This window comes from Jaculus jaculus, chromosome 21, assembly GCF_020740685.1.
Source record: "Jaculus jaculus isolate mJacJac1 chromosome 21, mJacJac1.mat.Y.cur, whole genome shotgun sequence".
NCBI classification, from domain to species: domain Eukaryota; kingdom Metazoa; phylum Chordata; class Mammalia; order Rodentia; family Dipodidae; genus Jaculus; species Jaculus jaculus.
In genome coordinates this window covers 8,669,194-8,696,607 of record NC_059122.1, presented here as the reverse complement: position 1 = coordinate 8,696,607, position 27,414 = coordinate 8,669,194, and the positions used below count along the sequence as shown (strand labels likewise).

The window sequence follows — 27,414 nt, the reverse complement described above, 5'->3', positions numbered from 1 at the left end:
TTTTATGTGAGAGAGAGTTGGGGCGAGGATGGAGAGAACTGATGCACCACAGCCTCCAGCCACTGTAATCAAACTCCAGATGCAGGCACCACCTTGTGCACACGTGTGAATTTGCACATGTGTCACTTTGTGTGACTGGCTTACGTGCGATCTGGGGAGTCAAACATGGGTCCTTAGGCTTTGTAGGCAAGCGCCTTAACTGCTAAGCCTTCTCTCCAGCCCTAATTCCAGAAATTTTTTATCAAACTCAAAAGAAACTCTGTAAAGCCTAATGAACTGAGTTCCAATCCCCAGGACCCACGTGAAGCCAGATGTACAAAGTGGCACATGTGTCTGGAGTTTGTTTGCAGTGGCCAGAGGCACTGGCGTGCCCATTCTCTCTGTCTCTGTTTCTCTCCTTGCAAATAAATAAATAAATAAAAATATTTTCTAAATAGTTCCAGAATTTGACAATGGTAAAAACATAGAGTTGGGGACATATTAATACCACTGAAATGGACAACTGAAAGCTAAAATTGGTGTGTGTGAATTCATTTTGATAACAGTGGTAAATTATTAAGGTAGGTAAGTAGGGAAAATATAAATTTCTTTTCTAATTCAGTAATTTAGTCATAAGAGCACAATCTTCACAACCTGGCAACCTCAGCATTGGGAAGACACAGGTGGAGCTTTTTAAGTTGAGCGACCGGGTCAGGTCAGCTGTGCAGGCAAGACACGCCCACGATGCTCATGAGGGGCGGGGCAACTGTGCGATCACGTGGTTCCTTTTCTGCTGAGACATATGTTATCAAAGTCTCCAAAACCACAAAAACAAAACATAAATTTAAAATGTTGAGAACTATCAGCCCAAGTCATCATTTTAGGTACCGAAAAAAATGACTATTTTATATAATTTGCATGTGGGTAAATGAACTCGTCTTGATAGACTTATTTTTTTTTCTTCTAAAGCCTATAAGCATAAAAATAACCATTTTAGGGCTGGAGAGATGGCTTAGCGGTTAAGCGCTCGCCTGTGAAGCCTAAGGACCCCGGTTCGAGGCTCGGTTCCCCAGGTCCCACGTTAGCCAGATGCACAAGGGGGCGAACGCGTCTGGAGTTCGTTTGCAGAGGCTGGAAGCCCTGGCGCGCCCATTCTCTCTCTCTCCCTCTATCTGTCTTTCTCTCTGTGTCTGTCGCTCTCAAATAAATAAATTTTAAAAAAAATAAAAAAATAAAAATAAAAAAAATAACCATTTTAAAATAAATAAAATTGGTCCTTTTCCTATTCTAAGTGCATATGTTTATGCAAACAAGTGCAAGAATATCAGAATGTTGGATTTTGTTCCTGAGGACAGCCAATGAGGAGAACGATTTAGTCTAGGAACTGCGGACGTAGGATTTCCTCGCTGGTTCGTCTGCGCAGCCAATGCCGGCAGCCACGTTGCAGCTGTGACCTGTCACCATGCACGAGGCCTGCGCTGAATCCGGCCCAGAGCAGGGAAGAGGCTGCGTGTCTGTGAGCACTGGGCCCAGCACGCGACGCTGGCTCTGAGACGCGCAGACCCTGAGCAGCTCGGGAAGGGTCACGGCAGCAAGCATTGAAGCCTCCAGCCGAACCCACGGCCGGCCCTCGGTTCCTGAGAAAGAGACGCTGTGAGCAGCCGCTTCAGGCTCCTGCCTCAGTGCCTCCTCCCCCATGGTGGACTGCACCCCTCAAATCATAAACCAAGAGAGTCATAACACAACCTCTTATTACTTCATCCATGTACACGTGAGTGCACACTTCTCCCCACCTGTCATTCATCGTAACACAACTTCTTACACACGGCTTCACCATCATACACGTGAGTGCACACTTCTCCCCACCTGTCATTCCTCGCAACACAACTTCTTACACACGGCTTCACCATCGTACATCTCCCCTTCTGTCACTTCCTCAGTACTTCCTGAGCCTCCAGTGTCGGTCACTCAGTCACCCTTGCGTACACAGAGATGATAACTGTATCTTAATGAGAGCACAATTCAGAGAGGAGAAGGACTCACGGAGAAGCACTCAGGCGCAGCGTGAGGAGGAGTCAGTAAGGCTGGGGACTAGGAGGCTGACAAGGCCTACCTGCCGCGGGAGCCACAGCTGCTTCACAGGAAGGGCACAGGGAAGGAGAACGTGCAAGGATCGGTAGCGTTGTCAGGAAAGGCGGCCAGACAGACAATGTTAACACAGACCTCGAGGCATAAACCATGTGGTGTGTGTAAGGGCCCAGGACAAGCAGCAGTGCCGCTGAAGCACAGGTAAAAGGCTCTCTGGGGGCTGGGAAGATGGCTTAGCAGTTAAGCGCTTGCCTGTGAATGCTAAGGATCCCAGTTCGAGGCTTGATTCCCCAGGACCCACGTTAGCCAGATGCACAAGGTGGCTCACGGGTTTGGAGTTTGTTTGCAGTGGTTGGAGGCTCTGGTGTGCCCATTCTCTCTATCTGCATCTCTCTCTCTCTCTCTCTCTCTCTCTCTCTCTGTCACTCTCAAATAAATAGATAAATCAATAAAATAAATAAATAAAAGGCTGTCTGGGAAAGGCAAGGCTCAGGACCTCAGAGGGGAAACCTTGCAGGGTCTTATGAAAAATAAGTGACATCTACTGGGAAGCAAGTTTGCTGTAGATGGCTTATTTCTGCTTATTTAAAATATCCTGTAATTGTCCGTTGCCTTTCATGTTGTGACAGAATTGGCTATATTTTTAGCCATCTGAGACATACTTTAAAGAGTTTGTTTTTAGGAAATCCAAAGGAAAACTGTTTATACTCTTGAATATATATAAGCCTCAGCCTATATAAAAATTTCTTTGAAGTAAATGTTTTACCAGAAACAGAAGAAAAAAAAAAATAAGTGACATCGTAAGGTTTGCATAATAATAGAAGTTCAAAAAACAGTTAGGGTCTGGAAACGTAGCCCACCCACGTGGGCCTAAAGGTCTTCCTGCTGTGCACCCCAGAGGGCTGGGATGACCGACAGAGGCCTGGCCTTAAAGTTCCCGGAGCGCCCAGCCTGACCCAGCGCCCACCCAACGTCGCTGCGGCTGCCAGCAGGTGGAGGAGGGACGGGCGAGTCACCTGATGTCTTTGATGGTCGCTCGCTTCAGAGGATCGACCTGCAGCATGTGCATGAGCAGCGTGGCCACGGAGCGGTGGAGGCACTCGGGGATGTAGAAGACGCCCCCGCGGATCTTCTTGAACAGGGTGGGCACGTGCTCGTCGTCGAAGGGCAGGGTGCCACACAGCAGCGCGTACAGGATCACGCCGCAGCTCCAGATGTCCACCTCGGGCCCGGCGTACAGCCTGCGGGGAGACGGCGGCACGGAGCTCGGCACTCGTCCCCTCGCGCGCACACGCGCAGGGCGCGCCCAGAGCTTCTGCTTCTAGACGGCACGCACGAGTGTGTGCAGATGCGTGCGCGGCACCCTCGGGACCCGCTGACCTGTGGGCACGTGACCACTACTCCAAAACCTCAATTTCGTCCTCCACTGGGAACCATCGATCTAACTAGTCATTTCACACTTGTAGCCAAGAGAACGTAGTTTTGGTTTTTGTCAAAAATAAGTTTACTCCCACGCCTTTCATCCCAGCGCTCGGGAGGCGGAGGTAGGAGGATCACCAAGAGTTCGAGGCCACCCTGAGATGACACAGTGAATTCCAGATCAGCCCGGGCTAGAGCAAGACCCTACCTCAGAAAACCAAAATGACAACAACAACTAATAACAACAATAACAATAATAATAATAAATAATGGAGGAGGAGGGGGAGGAGGAGAAGAGAGAGGAGAAAGAGAGAGGAAGGGGAGGGGAGGGTAGGAGGAGGGGGAAGAAGAAGAATAATTATTTATGTATAAATTGCTAACACTGCAATACTTTTTATGTCTGGTTGTTTAAGAAACCACGAAAACAGAAAACCAGAAACTTGAGAGTGTGCACACCAGTCCTCACTGCAGAATTACTACAAGAAGAAAATGCACAGCCAGCAGAATTTTGTCCTTAGTCACACGGTTTACACGAGATCTCAAACATCGGCTGCCGAGCGCACACTGTACAGGCAGTGTCTGCCCCGCGTGACATCACGTTGACATCCTCTGCTTTCACAGTCAGATCGCCAGCTCCGCCAACATGTGTCTACACACCAGACACCTTTGGCACCTGTTTTCCTCTGCCTTTTGATATCCTTAACATTCTCCAAGAACACATCAGCAAACTCAAACCTGGGTCTGACATGTCAAAATGAAGTTTCTACAGTCCCACTGGGGGAAAACAACCTGTTTTCCATAGATCACTGTCTCGTCCACGTATCATTTGCCGTATTGTCCAAACTCCTTATGATGGACTGAATGGTTAACCCTCCAAAGACTACACTGGTGAAATTCTACTACCAAAGTGAGGCTATTAGGAGTAAAGAAGGTAGGAGGAGATTAGGTTACAAGAACACAGTTCTCATAAATCATATGTGCTCTTATAAAAGAGACTGCCCCATGGTCATGAGCCCTAGGGGTGTAACGTCTGCTGCTGAATGGCTAAATGTATATACAGTGCTCATCAAACTGCCCAGTAAGCACTTCTCTTAATGTTCATACCCTTATAGTAACGCTACTCTCACTTTTGATAGAGAATCTTCTCTTTTCAGATGGCAGTGACCTTGGGATGACTCAGAAGGCACCATGGTGCTGAGAAGAAGTGACAGAGGAATGCTCAGCACTGCAATATCTCTATCACACCTTCCAAGGCTCAGGGTCCATTGCGGAAGAGGAGACAGAAAGAATGTAAGAGCCAAAGGAAGGGTAGGACTCCTTACAACGTGCTCCTCCAGACACAAAATGGCCTGGATATCCATGACCTCACAGTGCCTGACACTCCCTACACAAGACCATCATAAGAGGAGGAAAACATGATGACATCAAAATAAAAGAGAGACTGATTGACAGGGGGAGGGGATATGATGGAGAATGGAGTTTCAAAGGGGAAAGTGGGGGGAGGGGGGACATTACTATGGGATATTGTTTACAATCATGGAAGTTGTTAAAAAAAAGACCACCCTAGAGATCCCTTTTCCCTCCATCATGTGCACTTAGAGAGACAATAGCCGTAAGGAATCGGCCCTACTAGACATCAAGTCTAATCCTACCTTCCAAGTCTCCAGAATTATACGGAATGAACCTTTGCTGTTTACAGTGTGCTCTGTCGATGGCGCGCAGTTACAGCAGCCCAAATGAACCAGAACATTCTCCCACCTGCTACTTACAAGGAGACCTTTATGGGGCTAAGGGATGGCTCGGAGGTTATGGTTATGTGCTTACAAATCCTGCCAGCCTGGAGTTCAATTCCCCAGCCATCCATGTAAAGCTGGGCAGGCATTTGCTGTAGCACATGCAAATACAAAAAAAAAAAAAAAAAAAAAAGAGGGCTGGAGAAATGGCTTAGTGGTTAAGGCATTTGCCTGCAAAACCAAAGGATCCCGGTTTGATTCCCAGGATTCATGTAAGCCAGATGCACAAGGGGGCGCACGCATCTGTAGTTCATTTGCAGTGGCTGAAGGCCCTACCACGCCTATCCCCTCACTCTCTCTCTAAAGTACATAAATAAATAAAATTTTTAAAAAAGAACACCCTTTACACAACGTCCTGTGAATTCCTCAAACCAAATGCCAGCCACTGTGCAAACTGGACGTCACCCCTGCCGCCGCATCAGAATTACACAGCGCACCGAGAGGACGATCAATGAGCAATACAGTCCCCATTGGGGAGGCTACCTTATTTTACATCAATCAATCAATATATATATATATATATTTAATATATAATATATATTTTACATTTATTATTATATAAAATATATGTATTTAAAATGTATTTATTTGCACATATGTGTGTGTAGATGCGCCAGGACCTCTTGCCACTAGAAACAAATGCTAGAGGCTTAGGCCACTCTGTGCATCTGGCTTACGTGGGTGCCTCAGAGTTGACCCTGGGCCCGCAGGTTTTGCAAACAAGCACTTTACCTACTGAAGCCACCTTCCTTGTCCCTGTAGTTCAACTGCTTACAACAACAGTCTCCCCTGAATATAGGTCTTCTAAAGACAAAATATAAAACAAAACTCCATGAATTTTACAAGATGCGTCAAACATTCCTGAAGGTGTATGTCTGATAAATAATGAATGACACTAGCTCAAATTTAGCAAATTTTGCCTGTAATTTTCTAAAGCGAAAGGCAGGTGCTACAACAAAATCTGTTTCAATCAGTGCTGAAAAACATGTTTACTTATTTACAAGGAAGAGAAAAAGAAACAACAAGAGAGAAAGAAAGAGGACATCAGAGCTGCAAATAAACTCTAGACGCCTGCACCACTTTGTGCATGTGGTTTTAGTAGGGACTGGGGATTTGAACCCAGGACAGTAAGCTCTGCAATCAAGCGCCTTTAACCCCTGACCCATCTCCTCAGCCCTTCAGTCATTTCGTAATGCAACAACATACACACACACACACACACACACACTCTCTTATAATAACATCTACATGAACTTTAAAAATTAGTGTAATTACCCACCTTAAATAACATTAAAAACTAAATAAACAATTTGTTTCTATAGTTTTAAAAGTCATTTCAGGGCTGGAGAGACGGCTTAGCAGTTAAACGCTTGCCTGTGAAGCCAAGGACCCCAGTTCGAGGCTCGATTCCCCAGGTCCCACGTTAGCCAGATGCACAAGGGGGCGCACGCGTCTGGAGTTCGTTTGCAGAGGCTGGAAGCCCTGGCACGCCCATTCTCTCTCCCTCCCTCTATCTGTCTTTCTCTCTGTGTCTGTCTCTCTCAAATAAATAAATAAATAAAATTTTTTAAAAAATAAATAAATAAATAAATAAAAAGTCATTTCATCCAAAGAAGATGTAACTGAATGTCACTAGAGTGAATGAGAGGCCACCAGAAGCCTCACTGACATGGTTACCTTCCTGAAATGACTTCGGGTGCTGCGTAGTTTGGAGAGCCACAGCTGGTTCGTAGGAATTCACCATCTGACATCATGTTAGACAGGCCTGAAAAGAAAAACCTGGTATTTACTCACAGTTAGTTTTACAGTGATGATATAGATAAAACTGTGTTGTTGGTTTTTTTTTTAAGTGCAAGTGGGGGCTGGGGGAGGGCTTAGAGGTTACGGCATTTGCCTGCAATGCCAAAGGACCCAGGTTCAATGCCCCGGGACCTACATTAGCCAGATGCATAAGGTGGCGTATGCATCTGGAGATGTTTGCAGTGGCTAGAGGCCCTGGCATGCCCATTCTCTCTCTCTGTGCGTCAAATAAATAAAAATCAAAATATTTTTTAAATCGTACAAGTGTTCCTATCTCGTGAGTCATATATTTTAGTTATTTTGAAAAGCTGCAGAAGGCATTTTTCCAGGGGGAAGACCACTGCTAGAGCTTCCAGCACCACAGAGAGGGCTCCGGAGCTCCATGCACGTGAGTGGGGCTGAGCTCTCTAAGCAGGAGCGCTGACTTGCTTCACAGAGGTTAGGCCAAATCGCACTGGTCTCCAGAGATAAAGGTGTCTTAGCCGGGCGTGGTGGCGCACGCCTTTAATCCCAGCACTCGGGGGGCAGAGGTAGGAACATCGCCTTGAGTTCGAGGCCACCTTGAGACTCCATAGTGAATTCCAGGTCAGCCTGGACTAGAGTGAGACCCTACCTCGGAAAAAAAAAAAAAAAAAAAATCTTACTTTCACCCTTGGATATCGCTTCTGTATTTGCAACAATAAAATGGGGGCTACTGCTTTTTGAAAACAATGCTTTGTAAGTTTCAAACACAACTGGAATGAAGGCAAACAGGCTCCACTTTGGGAGCAGATTTTATTAAGGTCCTCCCCCGCTCCCCGGGCCCTGCCTCCTTTGGAGAAGTGTTCTTGCTCCGGGCTTCAGTCTGTTACTGAACACATGTATTCAGTGATCTTCCCACCTCAGACTTCTGAGAACTTTCTTTGCTGTTTTAACTTAGAAGGCCTTAATTCAACATGGTACAAACAATTATATGAATTTTAAAAGCTGGGTGTGGTGGTGCACGCCTTTAAGCCCAGCACTTGGGTGGCAGAGGTAGGTGAATCGCTGTGAGTTCGAAGCCACCCTGAGACTACAGAGTGAAATCCAGGTCAGCCTGGGCTAGAGTGAGACCCTACCTCGGAAAAAAAAAAAAAGAATTTTATGAATTTTATGATTTAGAGAAGAAAAAGAAATAGTGAAATCAATTTTCTGGTTTCAGTGAAATTGAAGACAAGGTATAGACAAATATTAAATATGCAGCACAGAAGTTTTACAGCCTTGGACCTGTCTCCTTAGGATCTCACACCCTGATTTTTTTTTTTTTTTTTTAACCAAGGGAGGGTCTCACTCTAGCCCAGACTGACCTGGAATTCACTATGGAGTCTCAGGGTGGCCTCGAACTCTAGGTGATCCTCCTACCTCTGCCTCCCAAGTGCTGGGATTAAAGGCGTGCGCCACCACGCCCGGCCAGTACCCTACTTCATTTTCTCTCAAGCACCTAGTACGACACGTAAGGCAGGCGGCCTGGGACTGTGTAGAGGTCAGGACCTCTAGTTCACCTCGGCGTTTACTAAGACCCTGGCGAAGCTCGTGATCCCTCACGACCATGGTAGCTATCACAGCCCCACGGCTTCTCTGGCGATCAGCTCAGGAGACCGAAGCTTCTGCAGAGCTCCAGATGGTCATGATCCTGTGCATGCATCAGCGAGAGGCTCGGACTGAACCCCCGCCCTTCCCATGCGCAGACTGGGGGACCTGTCTGGGCGCGGCCCCCTCACCGCTTTTCTGTACTTACACATATTTCAGTGAAATAAATAAGCTAGCATACCAGCTGCACCCAATCCCTTCCCATGGCACGAGACTTGTGGCTCAGCAGTTAAGGCATTTGCCTGCGAAGCCTAAGGACCCGGGTTCGATTCCCCAGGACCCACGTGAAGCCAACTGCACAAAGTGGCATGTGCATCTGGAGTTCGTTTGCAGTGGGTGGAGGCCCTGGCACATCCATTCATATTCTCTCCCTCTCTCTTAAACAAATAAAATAAAAATAAAAACCATGGGCTGGAGAGATGGCTTAGCAGTTACGTGCTTGCCTATGAAGCCTAAGGACCCTGGTTCAAGATCCAATTTCCCCAAGACCCACATAAGCTAGATGCACAAGGGGGCACATGCGTCTGGAGTTCGTTTGCAGTGGCTGGAGGCTCTGGCATGCCTGTTCTCTCTCTCCCTGCCTTTCTCTCTCTCTGTCGCTCTCAAATAAATAAAAACAAACAAAAAATAAATAAAATAAAAAATAAAATAAGGCTGGAGAGATGGTTTAGCAGTTAAGCACTTGCATATGAAGCCTAAGGACCCTGGTTTCAGGCTTGATTCCCCAGGACCCACGGGGGCGCACGCATGTGGAGTTTGTTTGCAGTGGCTGGATGCCATGGCACACCCATTCTCTCTCTGCCTCTTTCTCTGTCACTCTCAAATAAATAAATAAAATTAAAACAAAAAATTAAAATAAAATTAAAAAACCATGTTTAGTAAATAAAACAAGATAAGCAAAAGGCAGCTTTGCATTTCTCACCCACCCTGGAGCTACATACCAAAGTCAGCTATCTTCGCATTCATGTGGGCATCCAGCAATACATTCTCCGGCTTCAGGTCCCGATGAACAACCATGTGCCTGTGACAATAATCCACAGCTGACAGAATCTGTTGGAAAAGCCTCCTGGCTTCCGTCTCTTCAACCTATGCCCGATAAAGTAAACCGCATTAAGGACACCGGGACAGCTCCTTGGCGGGCACGATGGTTTCTCAGCCTTTAGGTAGAAACCAAGTGGGCAGTTTGGATTCTCAGCAAGTCACCCACAAAGCCTTCAGCGTGCACATGTCCCCACGGGCCGGAGAGATGGTTTGGTGGTTAAGGCGCTTGTTGGCAAAGCCAAAAAACCCCGGTTCAATTCCTCAGGACCCACGTTAGCCAGCTGCACAAGGGGACGCACGCATCTGGAGTTAGTTTGCAGGGGCTGAAGGCCCTGATGCAGCCATTCTCTCTCTGTCACTCTCAAATAAATAAATAAAAATAAACCAAAAAACATTTTTTTTTTAATGTGAAGGAGCCAGGCGTGGTGGCACACGTCTTTAATCCCAGAATTTGGGAGGCAGAGGTAGGAGAATTGCCATGAGTTCGAGGTTACCCTGAGACTATATAGTGAATTCCAGGTCAGCCTGGGCTAGAGTGAGACCCTGTCTCATTAAAAAAAAAAAAAAAAAAAAAAAAACACCAGAAAGAAAGAAATGCAGAGGAATCATTTGGCAATTAAATGGGATATATTTCCCCAAATCAGTGTTTTGAAAGGCATATTTGTTTATTTAATTTGTTTAAGAGTGACTCAGAGAGAGAGAGAATGGGTGCACCAGGGCCTCCAGACACATGTGCCCCCGAAAGACATATTTTTAAGAAAGAAAAGTTGTCCAATGTTCTGGATGTTTCGTTGGGTATTACTATAGAAACAGCTTAAACACTGAGGATATCTCTGTAGCTGGCCATTTTCTAATGTTTCCCCTTTTTTCACTTGGAGTCTTGTTGCAGTAGACGGCAAGTCACTCACCCGTCCATGTTTGCAGATGTAGTCAAAGAGTTCACCTCCGGACACGTACTCCATCACCATGAAAAAGTCCGTGGGAGTGCTGATCACCTGATACCTTTGGGAATGAAAAGAGGACCAATGAGCAATGCTTCTATCAAAATCCACTCAATATTCTGCTCACGCTACAATTTTATATTATATTCTTGTGGGATGGCAGGATTCCACACAGACTGGAGGCTCACTCTGTGGGAGGGAATACCTCCCTGATACTGAAAAACTACAACAGGGGTAGTCATGAGTCCTAGGGGTGTAACGTCTGCCTGTACCTGGCTAAATGTACGTACTATGTTCACCAAACTGCCTGGTAAGCACTTCTCTTAACGTTCATACCCATATATTATTGCTGCTCTCACTTTTGCTAGAGAACCTTCTCTTTTCAGATGGCAGTGACCTTGGGATGACTCAGAAAGCACCATGGTGCTGAGAAGTGACAGAGGAGTGCTCAGCACTGCAATATCTCTATCACACCTTCCAAGGCTCAGGGTCTAATGCGGAAGAGGTGGTGGAAAGAATAAGAGCCAAAGGAGGGTAGGACTCCTTACACTATGCTCCTCCAGACACAAAATGGCCTGGATATCCATGACCTCACAGTGCCTGACACTACCTACACAAGACCATCATAAGAGGAAGAAAAGATCAAAATCAAAATCAAAATAAAAGAGAGACTGCTGGGCGTGGTGGTGTACACCTTTAATCCCAGCACTCGGGAGGCAGAGGTAGGAGGATTGCTGTGAGTTCAAGGCCACCCTGAGACTACATAGTGAATTCAAGGTCAGCTTGAGCTAGAGTAAGACCCTCGAAAAACCAAGAAAAAAAAAAAAAGAGAGAGAGAGACTGATTGAGAAGGGGAGAAGGGATAGTGGAGTTTCAAAGGGGAAAGTGGGGGAAGGGAGGGAATTACCGTGGGTTATTGTTTACAGTTATGGAACTTGTCAATAAAATAAATAAATAAATAGGATTCCAAAACTTCATTCTTGCTGATCCAGCCCTGTGGAATATACCATGTGTGACCCTTCTAGATCTAGAACTGACCATGTAAACTTCCTGACCCCTCCTAGACGTAGAGAACTGATAAGGTACAAAGTGTGACTATTCCCAGATCAATAGAACTATCAGATTTCACTCTCATCTGTTTCTCTTAGGAAGACCTGGCCCCACCACGGCTGTGACTTCCAGCAGAAGACATAATGATTATAAGCAGCCATTGTTACTTAGAGGCCAGGTGCATTCACTCACCTTAATTTAATGAAAGTTTAAATACTGGCTAATTTCTACAAGCTAGTAATGAACTGGGATATGAAAAGAACTTCTCACTGCAAGCTTCTCCCCTCAGGATCCCAAGTGTGAGATCAGGCTGGGTCCCCTAGTCAGTTCAAGGCCAATGTGGGGGTGTGCGTCTACCATAGGCTAAGTTGCTTGCAACTTGCATGTCCAGCAGCCAGCTGGAGGAGGTGTGTGTGGGGGTGGGGGGCAGGTCCCGGAGCCCAGCTCTATGGTTCTGTGTGGGGGTGGGGTTTGATTTCCAGCCCAAAGGTAGGCAGAGCCCCTGCTGGAAGGGCCCCTGCGCATGCCGCCAGTTCGGGGCTGGCTGCTTTTGGTGTCGGCTGGCTGACGGCGGTTTCTCTCCACTTGGATGGATGGAAGCCGCTTATCCCACTACTGATGGAACTTCGCCCGGGGATCTGTAAGCGGGAAATCAATCCTTTTCTCCCTATGCGGTGGCTGGTTTAGATGCTCATCCCAGCAACATGGAAATGACCCTCCAAGACTGGGTTACACAGAAGAGAGCCTGTCTCAGAGAGAATAAATAAATAAATGAATGGTCATAAACCCGCTGCCCTGGTAACTTTTCTTCACTCTGACACGATGTCTTTGTCCCCCACTCTCGCTGTAATCGCCTGTGGTTAAATGGCATCCACAGTAGAACTTCAGCGTAAGCAACGATCTCTTAAGTTCCCTGATATCCTCCTTCTCATTATTGCAGGGTCTCGCTCTAGCCCAGGCTGACCTGGAATTCACTATGGAGTCTCAGGGTGGCCTCGAACTCACAGCGATCCTCCTACTTCTGCCTCCCGAGTGCTGGGATTCCAGGCGTGCACCATCACACCGGGCTCGTTTCACCTTCTTAGTGGAATCATTCCCGTTGGAATACCAACACTCCCAGCATCGCTTTTAGACTCCTTCGAGGTAGCGCTGCTGTTTTTTGTTTCTCCTTTTTAGAGCTATTTTCCATTCTTCATCTCATGGGGAAGTTTCCTTAAAGCCACCTTGCTCCTTTCCGTACTTTACCAATGGGTCTCAAGCTGAAGAGGTACGTCTTGCTGTTGTTTCATATTTGAGTGAATAGAGAAGTCATTCAGTAAGGATCTATGACTCTTGGTGGCTAGTGTGCAGACTTTCTGGCTATCTCTAGAAGACCACTTTGCAATAAAAGGTGTTCTTGGCAGTAAGTCAAGGCTGCCCCCAAACAAGCCAAACTTCTCCTAAGGGTCAAGCTTCTCTTTCTGTTTAAACCACTCCTGAGAGTCGGGTCTTTATCGTTCTTCCTGGTAAACCCCCTTCACTACTAGAGTTGGGGTCAACAAGCCTGGTCAGCACGCAAGTGCCTTTCTTCTTGGAATCTGGATCCACGATTACAGCCGTGCACAATTCAGATGAGTGGCTTGAGGGAGGTCAAGGCTTAAAATTAGATGCACGGAATACTAAATCCACCGCTCACAACTACTTGCTGACCAATTCCAGGGATATTTTCTGGTTCCTTCAGAAGCAAAATAACTCAAAAACCCTGAGTCACTGAGTAATGGAAAGGTGGGGGGAGGGTTAATCAAAATCTAAGAGGATATAAACAAATCATATGGAAACCTACTTTTTTGGACAATGGAACACTCAGGAGCCATAGATCGTTACTAGACAATTTTCAGTGCCAGGAATGGGGTACCTCCCAGTGAGTTATTGGCTAGGGAGGCCCTTGATGCCCCCAAAACATTATAGGCCATTGCCGAGGCCCTTGGTTTCCCACCAGGAATAGATGGTAAGACCCTATTGCTGAAGACTCCACATACTTGGGTTGCAAGGCCACTGAGAAATCCTGCTGGAACTGAGCTGATAACCTCCTCCATGTAGACCAGATGACAGAAAGCTGGAAGAAGCCATTATGCATGCAGTTCAATGGGAGAGAGAGAGAAATCACCAGTGAAGATACTCAACAGTGGACACTGCAAGCCTTGTAATTGGCCAGCCAGGCCAAATGAGCCAACGGGTGCAACAGTGGCATGTCTGTCATGGTGGAAACCAACTGCCCTCTAATTGGACTGGAGGCCCACTCCATGGGAGGAAACACATCCCTTATACTGAAAACCTACAACAGGGGTAGTCATGAGCCCTAGGGGTGTAATATCTGCTGCTGTCTGGCTAAATGTATATAATATGCTCACCAAACTGCCCAGTAATCACTTCTCTTAATGTTTATACCTATATATTAATACTACTCTCACTTTTGGTAGAGAATCTTCTCTTTTCAGATGGCAGTGACCTTGGGATGACTCAGAAGGCATCATGGTACTAGGAAGAAGTGACTGGAGTACTGAGTAACATCTCGATCACACCTTCCAAGGCTCAGGGTCTAATGCGGAAGAGGTGGCAGAAAGAATGTAAGAGCCAAAGGAAGGGTAGGACTCCTTACAACGTGCTCCCCCAAGACACAAAATGGCCTGGATACCCATGACCTCAGAGTGCCTGACACTACCTACACAAGACCCTCATAAGAGGAGGAAAAGATGATGACATCAAAATAAAAGAGAGACTGATTGAGAGGGGGGAGGGGATATGATGGGGAGTGGAGTTTCAAAGGGGAAAGTTGGGGGAGGGAGGGCATTACAATGGGATATTTTTTATGATCATGGAAGTTGTTAATAAAAAAAAAAAGCTGGGTGTGGTGGCGTCCACCTTCAGTCCCAGCGCTCAGGAGGCAGCAGTAGGAGGATTACCGCAAGTTCAAAGCCACCCTGAGACTACACAGTTCCCGAAAATATGGATTATGTTTTGTCAGTAAGTAGCTGCAGTTGTCACGAGGACTATATTCTTTGTTCCCACTTCTGCTATTGTTTCTAAGGTTTGTTTGACTATTTCATTCTGATTCAGGGTTATTTTTATTTTTATTTTATTTTCTTTTTATTTGCAAAATTAGGACTCACAGCCCAAGTGGGATCTTTTGGTCAAAGCAGAAAGCAACCACGTACCTCTTCCTCCCCCACTCATATTCTGGTATCTGATACTTTAGCCTGGCTATTTCAGGTTTCTCCTCTTATATATAGTAACTACTTAGCAGCAAAAAAATAAAAAAATTACTCCTCAAAAACACCAGGAGGCATCTCATTGCAAAGTTAGGAAACCAAGGATACAAGAGGCAAGTTAACAAGTTCACGGGTCATATTTTATGATAATCTTCAGAAACCTTCATATACAAATTGGGGTAACACTGGTTCCTGAGTAGTAACCTCATAATCAAATATTGCCATACAATTTCGTTGGCCACATTTCTATGTTTTTTACTGAATGCACCTGAAGTAAGTATCACATGACACTGCACTAAAGCTATAGAAACGAAGGCTTTCCAGCAATGGTGTGAGAATGTCATCACAGGTCACACAGAATTCGGCAGCTCCGAATAATGAGCAGTACGTCCATGTTGACAGAGAGATGGCAACGTGGGCTGTAGAGATGGCTCAGCGGGTAAGGCGCCTGCGTGCAAAGCCTAAGAACACATGTTCTACCCTCCAGATCCCACATGAGCCAGATGCACAAAGGTGAGGCAAGCGCAAGGTCACACATGCCCACTAGGTGGCGCAAGCATCTGGAGTTTGAGGTCAGTGGCTGAAGCCCTGACGTGCCAATTCTCTCTCTCTTAAAAAAATAAAGAAAGAAGGCTGGGCATGGTGGTGCATGCCTTTAATCCCAGTACCCAGGTGGCAGAAATAGGAGAATTGCTATGAGTTCAAGGCCACCCTGAGACAATGTAGTGAACTTAAGGTCAGCCTGGGCTAGACTGAGACCTTACTTCGAAACCACTCCCCCCGCCCCCCCAAAAAAGAAAGCTGGTAACACACGGGCTCAATCACTGGACATTTCAGTTGGACAGCAGTCAAGACCGAATGAGTACTCCACATTGTAATTGTAATTGTCCTCGCCATTCCTTTAAGGATTTTGTGAACACCATCGCATGAGTTTCCCCTGCCGCCCTAAGTGCATTATATTGTAATTGGAAAGACTGGAAGCCTGATGTGTCTCAGTGGGCTAAAATCAAAGTGCTGGCTGAGTGTGGTTACCTCCTGAAGGCTTAAAATATATATATGGCGTGTGTGTATGGGCGTGTGTGTGCACGCGCACACGTGTGAGCAGGTCAGGTACGTGTGCCGCGGTGCCCGTGTGGATGGAGGTCACAGGACAGCCTCAAGGGTCACTCCTCTCCTTCCACGTGGTTTGAGGCTGGGTGTCTTACTGTTCCCTGTTGGATATGCTGGCCTAGCTGACCCGTGAGCTTCTGGGGCGTCTCCTGTCTCTGGCTTCCGTGTTGCCATCGGTATAGCAGGATTTCAGACACGGGCACACGTGGCTTTATCTGGGTTCAGATCCAAACTGCAGTCGCCACGCTTACAGAGGAAACAGTTGACCCAGTGAACCGCCCTGCTGGGCCCTGCATTTCTCGGCTTTTAGAGTTGGCCTGATTTCACACGTGGCCCTTCCTCCATCTTCATGGCCACCACAGTCCAGCGTCCAGTGTTATCTTTCTCACACCTGTCACTCTGACCTTGCTCAGGTGTCTTCCTCTGATTCGCTTCCAGTCTCCCACACCACATTTGAGGATCACTGTGTTTACGTGGGCTTAGCCGGGTATTCCGGGTCCAGCTCCTACTCTGACTTCATCTAATTAGCAATCTTACCTTCTCTTTGCCATAAAACCTATGATTGGACAGGTACTAAAGATGAGGACATAGACATTTGGGGGGCCTTTTTCCTGCTGAACAGTGATATCACACGGACAACAGAACTACACAGCTTGGCCAAGCCATTCCCTGTAAACTCTGACATTCCAAGAGAGCTCACTGACTCGTTCTAGGCTAAATACGGCATCTGATATTAATGTAGCGGCCAACAAAAATCCTAAAGATATTACTATTTTATAGTACACATATCTGGTTAGGCTTTCTGAGAAACAATATTTGCCTCAAAATGTAAATGTTACCGGACTTCCTCCTCCTATTTCTGCTAGTAAACTCACAAGCTGATTTGGCTTTCACAAAACACCTATTTCTTTGTCTTACATAACGTGAGTAATGCTATATTGAATGTAGTTGAGCCAAAGGCATGCTGGCGCAAAAGCAAACACATGGATGAATAAAATAAAGGGCTCAAATATAAACCCATGCAGCAACAGCATTGGGAACAAAGATGGAAAACATGTACATTGGAAAAAAAAGATAGCTTTAGCCAATGGTGGCTATTAAAACCGGATGCCCACATGTATAAGAATAAAGCCAGATGCCCATGTCTTACCTGGTACAAAAACTAACTCATGTTTTATCAAAGACATTGACGTGAGACTCTGATATGGGAAAAGCAGGGGAAGCCCCTCAGCCACAGGCATGTGTAGGACCTTCTCAGCAGGACTCCAGTCACTCATAAAATAACAATGGCACCGATTAACAAATGAGATCTCACGAAATTAAAAAGCAAAGGAAGCAGTTAATCAAGTGAAGAGCCAGCCTACAGGATAAGAGAAAATCTTTGCTTTACTGGACAGAGGATCAATATCAAGAATGTATAAAGAACTCAAAAAAAATGAAATGAAATGAACAGGAAGTTCTCAAAAATGAAACAAATAGCCAATAGGCACATGATGAAATGTTCAGTCTTACTAGCCATCAAAGAAATGCAAATTAAAACTACATTAAGATTTTATTTTAGCTGGGCATGGTGGTGCACACCTTTAAGCCCAGCACTTGGGAGGCAGAGGTAGGTGGATAGCCTTGAGTTCGAGGCTACCCTGAGACTACATAGTGAGTTCCAGGTCAGCCTGGACTAGAGTGAGACGCTACCTCGAAAAACCAAAAAAAAAAAAAAAAAAAAAGATTTTTATCTTACACTAGTTGTAATACTAGTCATTAAGAAAACAAACAACGGGTTGGGGAGATGGCTTAGCAGTTAAGGCGTTTGCCTGCAAAGCCAAAGGACCTCAGTTCAATTCCCCAGGACCCACACAAGCCAGATGCACAAGGGGGGGGCACACGTCTCGAGTTCGTTTGCTGTGGCTGGAGGCCCTGGTGTGCCCATTCTCCCTCCCTCCCTCTCTGTCTGTCTGCCTTTCTCTCTCTCACTCTCAAATAAATGAATGAATTTAAGAAAAAAGAGAGAAAACAAATAACAAATGTTGGCAAGGATGTACACAAACGGACTGTTCTGCCGCAGGGACTACCAGCAAGTTCAGTCACAGAGGAAGACAGTATGGAATTTCTTCCCATAGGCCAGGTACACTCCTCCTGGCTGTTCACCCAGAGGACTTCAAGCCAACATATCAGAGGTACGTGCGTTTGCACGTCGGTCTTTATATCTTTATATATAACTGATGTTGTTCAAATATAAAGAAAAAGGAGCTGGGCGTGGTGGCGCATGCCTTTAATCCCAGCATTCAGGAGGCAGGGGTAGGAGGATCGCCGTGAGTTCGAGGCCACCCTGCAACTCCATAGTGAATTCCAGGTCAGCCTGGGCACACTCTCCTGCTGCTGTTGCCCCGGGAGGTGATGCCCAGTCTCTGTTCATGCCACATTTTCCCCTGCCATCGTGGAGCTTCTCGTTTGTAAGCCAAAATAAACCCTTTCCATCAGCTGCTTTTGGTTGGGGGTTTGTCCAGCAATGCAGAGCTAACCAGAACTCTAAAGCTGGGACCAGAGGAGTGGGGTCGCTGCTGCTCGGAACCTGCCCATGGCTTCTGGCCTCTTGGAACATACCTAAAGGACAAATAAGGGAGGATTTGAAGCCTCGGTCTTAGAGGCATCTTGCAATGCTGAAGGCAGAGTTTCATGGGCTATTCTAGTCGGAGCTGAAAGACCTCAATGCAATAGCAAGTATGGACTGTGAGGTTTGGCTTGTAAGGGTGAGAAAGGGCTTTGTCAGAGCTGGTCTAGAAGTGGCTTGTGTGAAATGGCTGCTGCATCCTGCCCGTGTCCTGAGAACTTGTGCACAGGTGAACTGCGTGGAAAGCGACTGGAGTGAGCCGGAAGACATGGTACAGAAAGAAATGGAAGTGTCAGGCTAAAGACAACAGCTTGGTTCAGCTTCGCTGGTTCGAGTGATCACAACTATGGAGTTTGGGCCGTCTGATCTGCACTGGGACGGCAGGAAGAATATGGACTCGTGAACGTAAGGGGCCTCTGTGCTGAAGGAGCACCCTGCTCTTCAAAGTCGCCTTTATTTCCCCCCATCCAGGATTGACAAATCTGGCAGCCCACCTCGTACTATGGAGTATAACAAATGCTGGAAAGAAAGGCTCACTGAATTCTCAACACAGCTTTGTGTGTGTGTGTTTGTTTTTTAAAAAGACCACAGGCAAAACAACAACAACAACAACAAAAAACCATATATATATATATATTTTTTTTTTTTTTAAAAAAGAGGAGTCTAGGGCTGGAGAGATGGCTTAGCGGTTAAGCGCTTGCCTGGGAAGCTTAAGGATCCTGGTTCAAGGCTTGATTCCCCAGGACCCACGTTAGCCAGATGCACACGCATCTGGAGTTCGTTTGCAGTGGCTGGAGGCCCTTGTATGCCTATTCTCTCTCTCTGCCTCCTTCTCTCTGTTGCTCTCAAATAAATAAACAACACACAAAAGAGGAGGCTGGAGGGATGGCTTAGTGGTTAAGGTGTTTTCCTGCAAAGCCAAAGGACCCAAGTTCAATTCCCCGGGACCCATGTTAGCCAGATACACAAGGGGGTGCACGCAACTGGAGTTCATTTGCAGTGGCCAGAAGCCCTGGCACTCCCATTCTCTCTCTCCCCCTCTTTCTCTGTCAAATAAAATAAAATGTTTTTTTAAAAAAGACCACAAGAAACATGAAGAGGGCTTCTCAAATGCCCTGCATGGAGACATGAAGGAGCTGTGAGGACGAACTGTGGGTTGCAATGGAAACCCACTGGAGATGCCAGGACTATGAGATGGCTGCCAAGGAGAGCTGCTGACACTGGGGAGATGTTCCCAGACTGTGAGTAGTGTAGCTAGAGGTGCAGAATTGGGCTCTAAAGACCTGTCACTGTTTAGAATGATCAGACTTGGAGACCGCTTAGTCGCCCAACTTGAAGTTACAGAATTTGATGTTTTCCTTGTTTGTTTTAAATCTTGGATTGGTTCAATCTTCTTTCGCTATGCCCAGTGCCATCTTTTGCAGTGTGAATGTTTATTCTGTGTCACTGTGTGTGTTTGTTTTTTGGTACTTTTTTTGTTTTTGTTTTTTTGCATTAGGGCTCAGTTAAGAGACCTTTGGGGATGTTTGTACAGTGTTGGGACTAATAAAAACCATGGAGACTTCTAAAGTTGAACTAATGCATTGCATTTTACATCATATATGGCCATTAGCTTATGGGGCCAGGAGTAGAATGTGGAGGTTTGATTCAGCTGCCCCCCCCCATAAACTCATGTGTTCTGACTGTTAGGTCTCTAGCTGGTGGCGATTTGGGAATTGGAGCCTCCTGGGGGTGATGAATTGTTGGGGCGGCTTATGGGTGTTATATCCAGCTCCCCCTTGCAAATGTTTAGCACGCTCTCCTGGAGCTGTTGCCCACCCGATGCCGGCAAAAAGTTGATGACCAGCCTCTGCTTGTTCCACGTGTCCTCCTGCCCTCAAGGAACTTCCCCTCGAGTCTGTAAGCCTCAACAAACAACTTTCTACCCATCAGCTGATTTTGCTTGGGTGCTTTGTGCCAGCAATGAGTGTTAACTGCAACAGAGGTGGAACCCTGCTGCAGGAGGTGGGTCACCAGTGACCATCCTGTGTGCACAGACTCAACCTGAGCTGTGGCCCTCTCTCTCTCTCCCTCCCTCTCTCTCTCTTTCTCTCTGCTGTGGGTGTGGGGAAGTGAGCCAGCGTCACCCACCAAGGTGAAGCTTCCCCTGGAAACCGTAAGCCTCTTACGACCCTTTGCTCTCACAAGCTGGTTTCGGTCAAGTGTCTTGTCCAAGCAATGAGGAGGCAACTGTAATACTCAGAAGGACAACGCTTATGCTTTCTCTCACACGGGCTTCTTGAAGTTTATGTAGATGTATAAAATAGTGTATGTACATATGATATGAAAGTAGAAGCCAAATTAGGAGAATGAAGGGGACTAAATGGGAAGGAGGGAGGGAAGGGGGAGGACAGGGAGGCACGGGGGACTGTGTTCAACATGCAAGATACACGTGCATAAAAATATCTTCATGATGGGCTGAAGAGATGGCTTAGTGGTTAAGCACTTGCCTGTGAAACCTAAGGACCCCAGTTCGAGGCTCAGTTCCCCAGGACCCATGTTAGCCAGATGCACAAGGGGGTGCACACAGCTGGAGTTTGTTTGCAGTGGCTGGAAGCCCTGGAGCGCCCATTCTTTCTCTCTTCTCTCTCTCTCTCTCCCTCCCTCTCGCTCTAACTCTCAAATAAATAAATAAAGATAAAACAAACCAAAAAATATTTTAAAAAATTATCTTCATGAATGGAGGGGGAGAACGGAGGCATGGGGGAATATGTTCAACATACAAGATATGCCTGCATAAAAATGTCTTCATGTGCCGGGCGTGGTGGTGCATGCCTTTAATCCCAGCACTCAGGTTGCAGAGGTAGGAGAATCGCCATGAGTTTGAGGCCACCCTGAGGCTCCATAGTGAATTCCAGGTCAGCCTGGGCTAGAGTGAGACCCTACCTCAAAAACCAAAAAAAAAAACAAAAAACAAAAAAAAGTCTTCATGTAACATAGTAACATGGACAACAAATATATACAATGAAAAAATTTCAAAAATTATTCTACAAATTTATATTTCCCTTAGAAGGTATTTATATAACTCTTACATTTACAACGCAGTATTTTGTGCCAGATATGAACTCAACCACCAGCTTTGAAAGTAACTATATTTTGATTCCTGTCTACACTTCATTATTTGATAATCTATAAAGTATGCTTAATGTATAGACTTATTATGAGGATAACATAAAATTGTAAAAGTAAAATGCTCAATTCCTGGCTGCAATCAGGGGCTCAATAAGTACAAATCGTATTTATTTTATAGAAGCATACCCAATCTTAAAAAATTAAAAAGATAATCTTCTCTATCTAGAGGTTATAATCTTCCACAAATATTAAAGTACAACTTCTCTGCATAATCAGTATCCAGATATTCTGTGGGTCTAATCAATTTTTAAATTACTTTTTAATTTATCAGCTTATGGGCTTCTAATAACGTTTACTTTTTATGATAGGATGTTTCTATGTGGCCCAGCCTGGACTCAAAGTCATGATCCTCCTGCCTCAGCCTCTCAAGTGCTATGATGACAAGCATGTCACCTCACCTCCCCTGGCATTACTCACCTTTTAAGTTTGTAATCTATTCCAAAAAAAAGTTCACTTGCATTCCAAAGAGCTTTACTTATGAGGAATTACCATATTACTAGTGGCAGTTCTTCAAGTAATATACTAAGGTGAATAATCTTAATAATAGTCATTTTCTATCTTTCCCCCAAAATGGGTAAGTTAACAGAAAATGACTTTTAAAAAAATCAACAAAGGAAACAAGCAGGAATATCAAATGCTAGAATGATCTTTAAAGTAAATACTAAAGAGTCAACATGCAAGGCTGCATTCATCCATTGAAATAGAACCAATTTTGAAGTAATAACTTTTAATTCTAACCCAGGTATGTACAAAGAAAAACCTATGGAGGTAAAATTAATTAAAGCTGAATATGAACATGAAAGATGGTTATTTTTCAAAAAAGATTAACTCGAGACAAATAATTCTAATTTTTTTATTTTAAATTATTTCAAGGCAGCTTATATATATATATGCATATATATATTATCAAGCCCCAAAATACTTACAGTTTGATAATATGAGGATGACGAAAGAGTTTAAGGTTTTGAATTTCTCGTTTTATTTTTCCAACAACATCTAAGCTGCGGATCTTCTGTCTATTTAAGATTTTAACTGCCACTTTATGGCCTGTCAATTGATGTTCACCAACTAAAAAAAAAAGGAAGCAAAAAATACTGCTGTCATATGAACACAGTCATCTCCTCACGAGACCTTCACGATGCCCTCTACCTAGCTACTTCCTCCTATAGAGTACTTTCGCATGGGCCGTGCCAACCTGAAGCTCTCCCTGCAGCTTCCACCTCTTCCTTCAGAGTGGGAGCTCTGCCTCAGTGATCTCGGCGTCCTCAGTAAGGCAAGGCAGCTGCTGACACATCTATGGGAAGGACTGCGGATGTCTATATGCCTACACGAAAGCACTATGGAACGAACTTCTGACACGACAGCAGTGGCCTGATTTTCCCCATTTCTCTTCTACTTGATGCCACTGTGTTACAGAAATGTAGATAATTGCTGCAATAAATTAAAAACTCACAGTTAAGTCTATGACTGTTTCAGCAGCAAATGTACATTTAACCCTTTTACGCCTTTTAAATGTATATATTTATTTATCTATTTGAGAGAGAGAAAAACAGAGAATGTGGCAGATAGAGAGAGAATGGGCACACCAGGGCCTTCAGCTGCTGCAAACGAGCTGCAGACGCATGTACCACCCTGTGCATCTGGTTTACGTGGGTCCTGGAGAATCGAACCTGGGACCTCTGGCTTCTTACGCAAGACCCTTAGCCATTCAGCAATCCCTCCCTCCTCTTTTATGCCTTTGACATAATGCCACAGTATTGACAGAATTTCATTTTGAAACCCCCGAAGTGTGTTGATGAAGCTCTTGTGTGTCAATCACCATTTTAACCTATTATTAACACCTGCATTTACGAAGAGTCATATAAGCTAATCTGTTGTCTCGTTGCCTGTGGCAGTGCATGATCTGACTCCCCCAGGAAGTACGGAAGCATTCACTCTTTTCCTCTCACTTCTTCCCTTCTCTCCTCTCACTCCCTCCTCTCAAAATAATTTTTAATTTACAAAAAAAACCTAAAGTACTTTCAGGAAAGTGATAGGATATAAAATCAACACACAAAAATCAGTAACTTTCATATATACCAGTAATGGACTCCCAGAGAAAGACATGAAGGAAAGCATTCCAGGGCGGGAGAGATGGCTTAGCAGCCAAAGCGTTTGCCTGCAAAGCCAAAGGTCCTTGGGTCAATGCCCCAGGACACCACACAGAGGAAGGACCCTCCATGCTGTGCACTGGCAGAAACGCCCTTGTAGAGATGGCTATCTTACCAGTAGTAATCAGAGATTCCATGCAATTCCCATCCCAATCCCAATGATGTTCCTCAGAGAGCTAGAAAAAAATAACCCAGGAATTTGGATGAAAATAGCCCAAGCAATCCAAGGGGAAAGAGTTGGAGGGATCACAGTACCTGATGGCAAGATGTTGGACAAATGAGCCCAAAACACTCAGCAGGAAAACAAAAGAGTTTATTGAACAAATGATGCTGGCAAAACTGGAAGTCTACCTCTCTCCCCTTCCTCTCCTTCCTCCCTCCCTCCCGCCCTCCCTCCCTCCCTCCCTCCCTCCCTCCCTCCCTCTCTCTCTCTCTCTCTGTACAAGTATCAAGTCAAAATGGATCAATCAAGGGCCTCAATCTAAAACCAGAAACACAGAAAGGGCTAGAGAAAAAAATAGGAAACCTATCAGGTTCCAGGGTCCAGTCCAGGCATGAACTCTCAGAACAGGACTCTTTATAGCACAGGAAAGAGCCTCAAGATTCAACAAATGCGACTACGTGAAAAATTAAAATATTCTTGCACAACAAATGAAAACATCAGCAAAGCAAACAGACAGCTTACAGAATAAGAGGTAATCTTTGCCACTTGTACCTCTGACAGAATACTAAAAGACAGAGTTAAAAAAAAAAAAAAACTACAGAAATTAAACACCAAACAAGTTAGCCTGCCAATCACCAAAAAGGCTAGTGAAAATGGACAGCTTACAAAGAAACACAAAGGGCCAATGAGTGTTTTACCCTAGCCATTAGGGCAATGCAAATCAGCACAACCCTGAGAGACGAGCTTGTCTCAGTCATGATGGCTGTCCTCAAGAACACAGACAAGGAAGGTTGGTGAGGATGTGAGAGAGGAACCATCATCCAATGCTGGTGGGAGCGCACAGCCATTATGGAAATCAGTGTGGAGGTGTTGTGGGGAGCGCCCCTTGCTGGCATGAACATCCAGACCCGACACAGTTGATGAGAGGATTTAAAGCTGGGGGAAGTTCCTTCATGGTGGAAGAGGCTGGCCCCCTCCACAGGTCCAGGCAGAAACACCACCACACAGCCAGGACCACCAGCAAGCACAGCCCGAGCCCAGAGCCTCTCTCTGCAGAACGTCAGGCTGGAACTCAGAGCTGCCCCCAGTGGCAGCTCAGGGCCAGACGCCAAGGTCCACCCCCCAGTGACACCTCCTCCAGCCAGGAAATTGGCTTTAATAAAACACCTGAGTCAATGGGGGACATGCAGTCAAACTACTACAGAAGGAGTCTCAAAAAGTAAGAAATAGAGCTGGAGTGATGACTTAGTGGTTAAGGCACTTGCCTGCAAAGCCAAAGGACCCTGGTTCAATTCCCCAGAACTTATATCAGCCAGATGCACAAGGTGGCGCATGCGTCCGGAGTTTATTTACAGTGGCTGGAAGCCCTGGTATACCCATTCATTCTCTGTCAAATAAATAATTAATAAAATATTCTTTTAAAAAAGATACAGAATCAGGGCTGGAGAGATGGCTCGGCAGTAAAGGCATTTGCCTACAAAGCCAAAGGACCCTGGTTCAATTCCCCAGGACCCACGTTCGTCAGATGCACAAGGGGACACACACATCTGGAGTTTGTTTGCAGTGGCTGGAGGCCCTGGTGCACCCGTTCTTTCTCTTTCTCTCTCTCCTTCTTTCTGTCAAATAAATAAATAAATTAAAATAGATATTAAAAAAGATACAGGATCAATCCAAGTGTCTTTAATAGATCAATTGTAAAACTGTATCCACAGTCATACTGCTCTCAACGTTCCCAGTATTACTGATAAGAAGTTATATGTAAGTGCAATATTTATTTCATCCATAAAAATAAAATTCTGTCATCTGCCATAAAATAAATTAGATGGCATTACATTAAATAAAAATCAGCCAGACTCAGAAAGACAAGTTCCATGTGCTCTCTCGTATGTGGAAGCTAAGGCAGCATGGTTTAAATGCAGGCGAACAATAGTTAAAGCTTGGGAAGGGTAAAAGCAAAGGGTAGGTGCAGATTGGATTTTATTAGCATGTGCATGTGCACGTATTGAAATATCAAGCAAAATCCATTCATGTGTGCAATTAGTACATGTTGATAAAATAATGATTAAGAGCAGAAATGCAGATAGAAAGTTATTTTAAAATATTATTTATAGGGCTGGAGAGATGGCTTAGTGGTTAAGCGCTTGCCTGTGAAGCCAAAGGACCCAGGTTCGATTCCCCAGGACCCACATTAGCCAGATGCACAAGGGGGTGCACGTGTCTGGGGTTCGTTTGCACTGGCTGGAGGCCCTGGCGTGCCTAATCTCTGTCTCTCTATCTGCCTCTTTCTCTGTCTGTCACTCTCAAATAAATAAACAAAAAGAAGACAGATTTATAAAAATAATATGTATATATTATTTATAGATATAACTTTTGGGGTGGGTTCGAGGTAGAATCTTGCTCTAGCCCAGGGTAACCTGGAATTCACCGCGTAGTCTCAGGGTGGCCTCGAACTCACGGCGATCCTCCTACCTCAGCCTCCCGAATGCTGGGATGAAAGGCGTGCGCCACCATGCCCGGCTCAATAGATGTAACTTTAAATATGCAATCCTCTTTTAAACATAACCTAACTTGCTGCTAAGCCATCTATCGGTTCTAATTTGATGCCTCTATTCTTCAGGGGCAGAATTTCAGGGGGTTTTTGTTATTTTTTCCAATTTCAGGCCTCTACCAAAAATCTCCATGTTGAATATCAGAGCTAGTTCACGCTTCACCTGTCAGCTATAGTAGGTGAATTGCATAAAGATCTCGTCTGGCTACAAGGCCTCCTCTGTGGCTGTGTGGGAGGACTCTTTGTTCCTCCAGACAGAGGCAGGAAGTAGACTATCCTGACCAGTCTAGGACTGAGCGGACCATCAGCAAAGGACTGAATCTTCAAAACCCACTGTTCATCCAAGACTGTCGCTCACAAACCACTGACTCCAACCAGTGTCTCCTCAGGACTCAACACTGCCTGACTTCTCACACTTACCCTCACAAATTAGCAAACATCTCAAATAGAAAAAAATAATAAGCAAAATGTCAAGACACTTCAATGCATTTTTCTTTTAACTGGGCCACCTCCAAGCAACAATTGCTGTCGTGAAACATGTGTTAATTGCTGTGTGTGTGTTTTTTTTTTTCCCAGTTCTCTAGTTGTTCTTAACTAGAAAACTGATTTCATACAAGTTAGATGTCATAGCTAGGGGATGGAGGGATGGCTTAGTGGTTAAGGTGCTTGCTTGTAAAGCCAAAGGGCTCAGGTTCAA

The 27,414-nt window shown here is 45.3% G+C and overlaps 1 protein-coding gene across 2 annotated transcripts in view; it reads right to left on the bottom strand.

Moving 5' to 3' along the window:
- Positions 1–27,414, bottom strand: part of Prkaa2 (protein kinase AMP-activated catalytic subunit alpha 2) — a 53,542-nt gene that overhangs the window by 10,910 nt on the left and 15,218 nt on the right. The window contains exons 2-6 of one of the 2 annotated variants that reach the window (XM_045139260.1): positions 22,783–22,924; positions 10,637–10,730; positions 9,629–9,773; positions 6,957–7,044; positions 3,084–3,308 (exon numbers count right to left, since the gene is read on the bottom strand). In XM_045139260.1, the coding sequence (XP_044995195.1) occupies positions 3,084–3,308; positions 6,957–7,044; positions 9,629–9,773; positions 10,637–10,730; positions 22,783–22,924 (694 nt within the window). The remainder of the gene's footprint in view (positions 1–3,083; positions 3,309–6,956; positions 7,045–9,628; positions 9,774–10,636; positions 10,731–22,782; positions 22,925–27,414) is intronic. The other variant, XM_045139261.1, reaches the window with a different exon arrangement.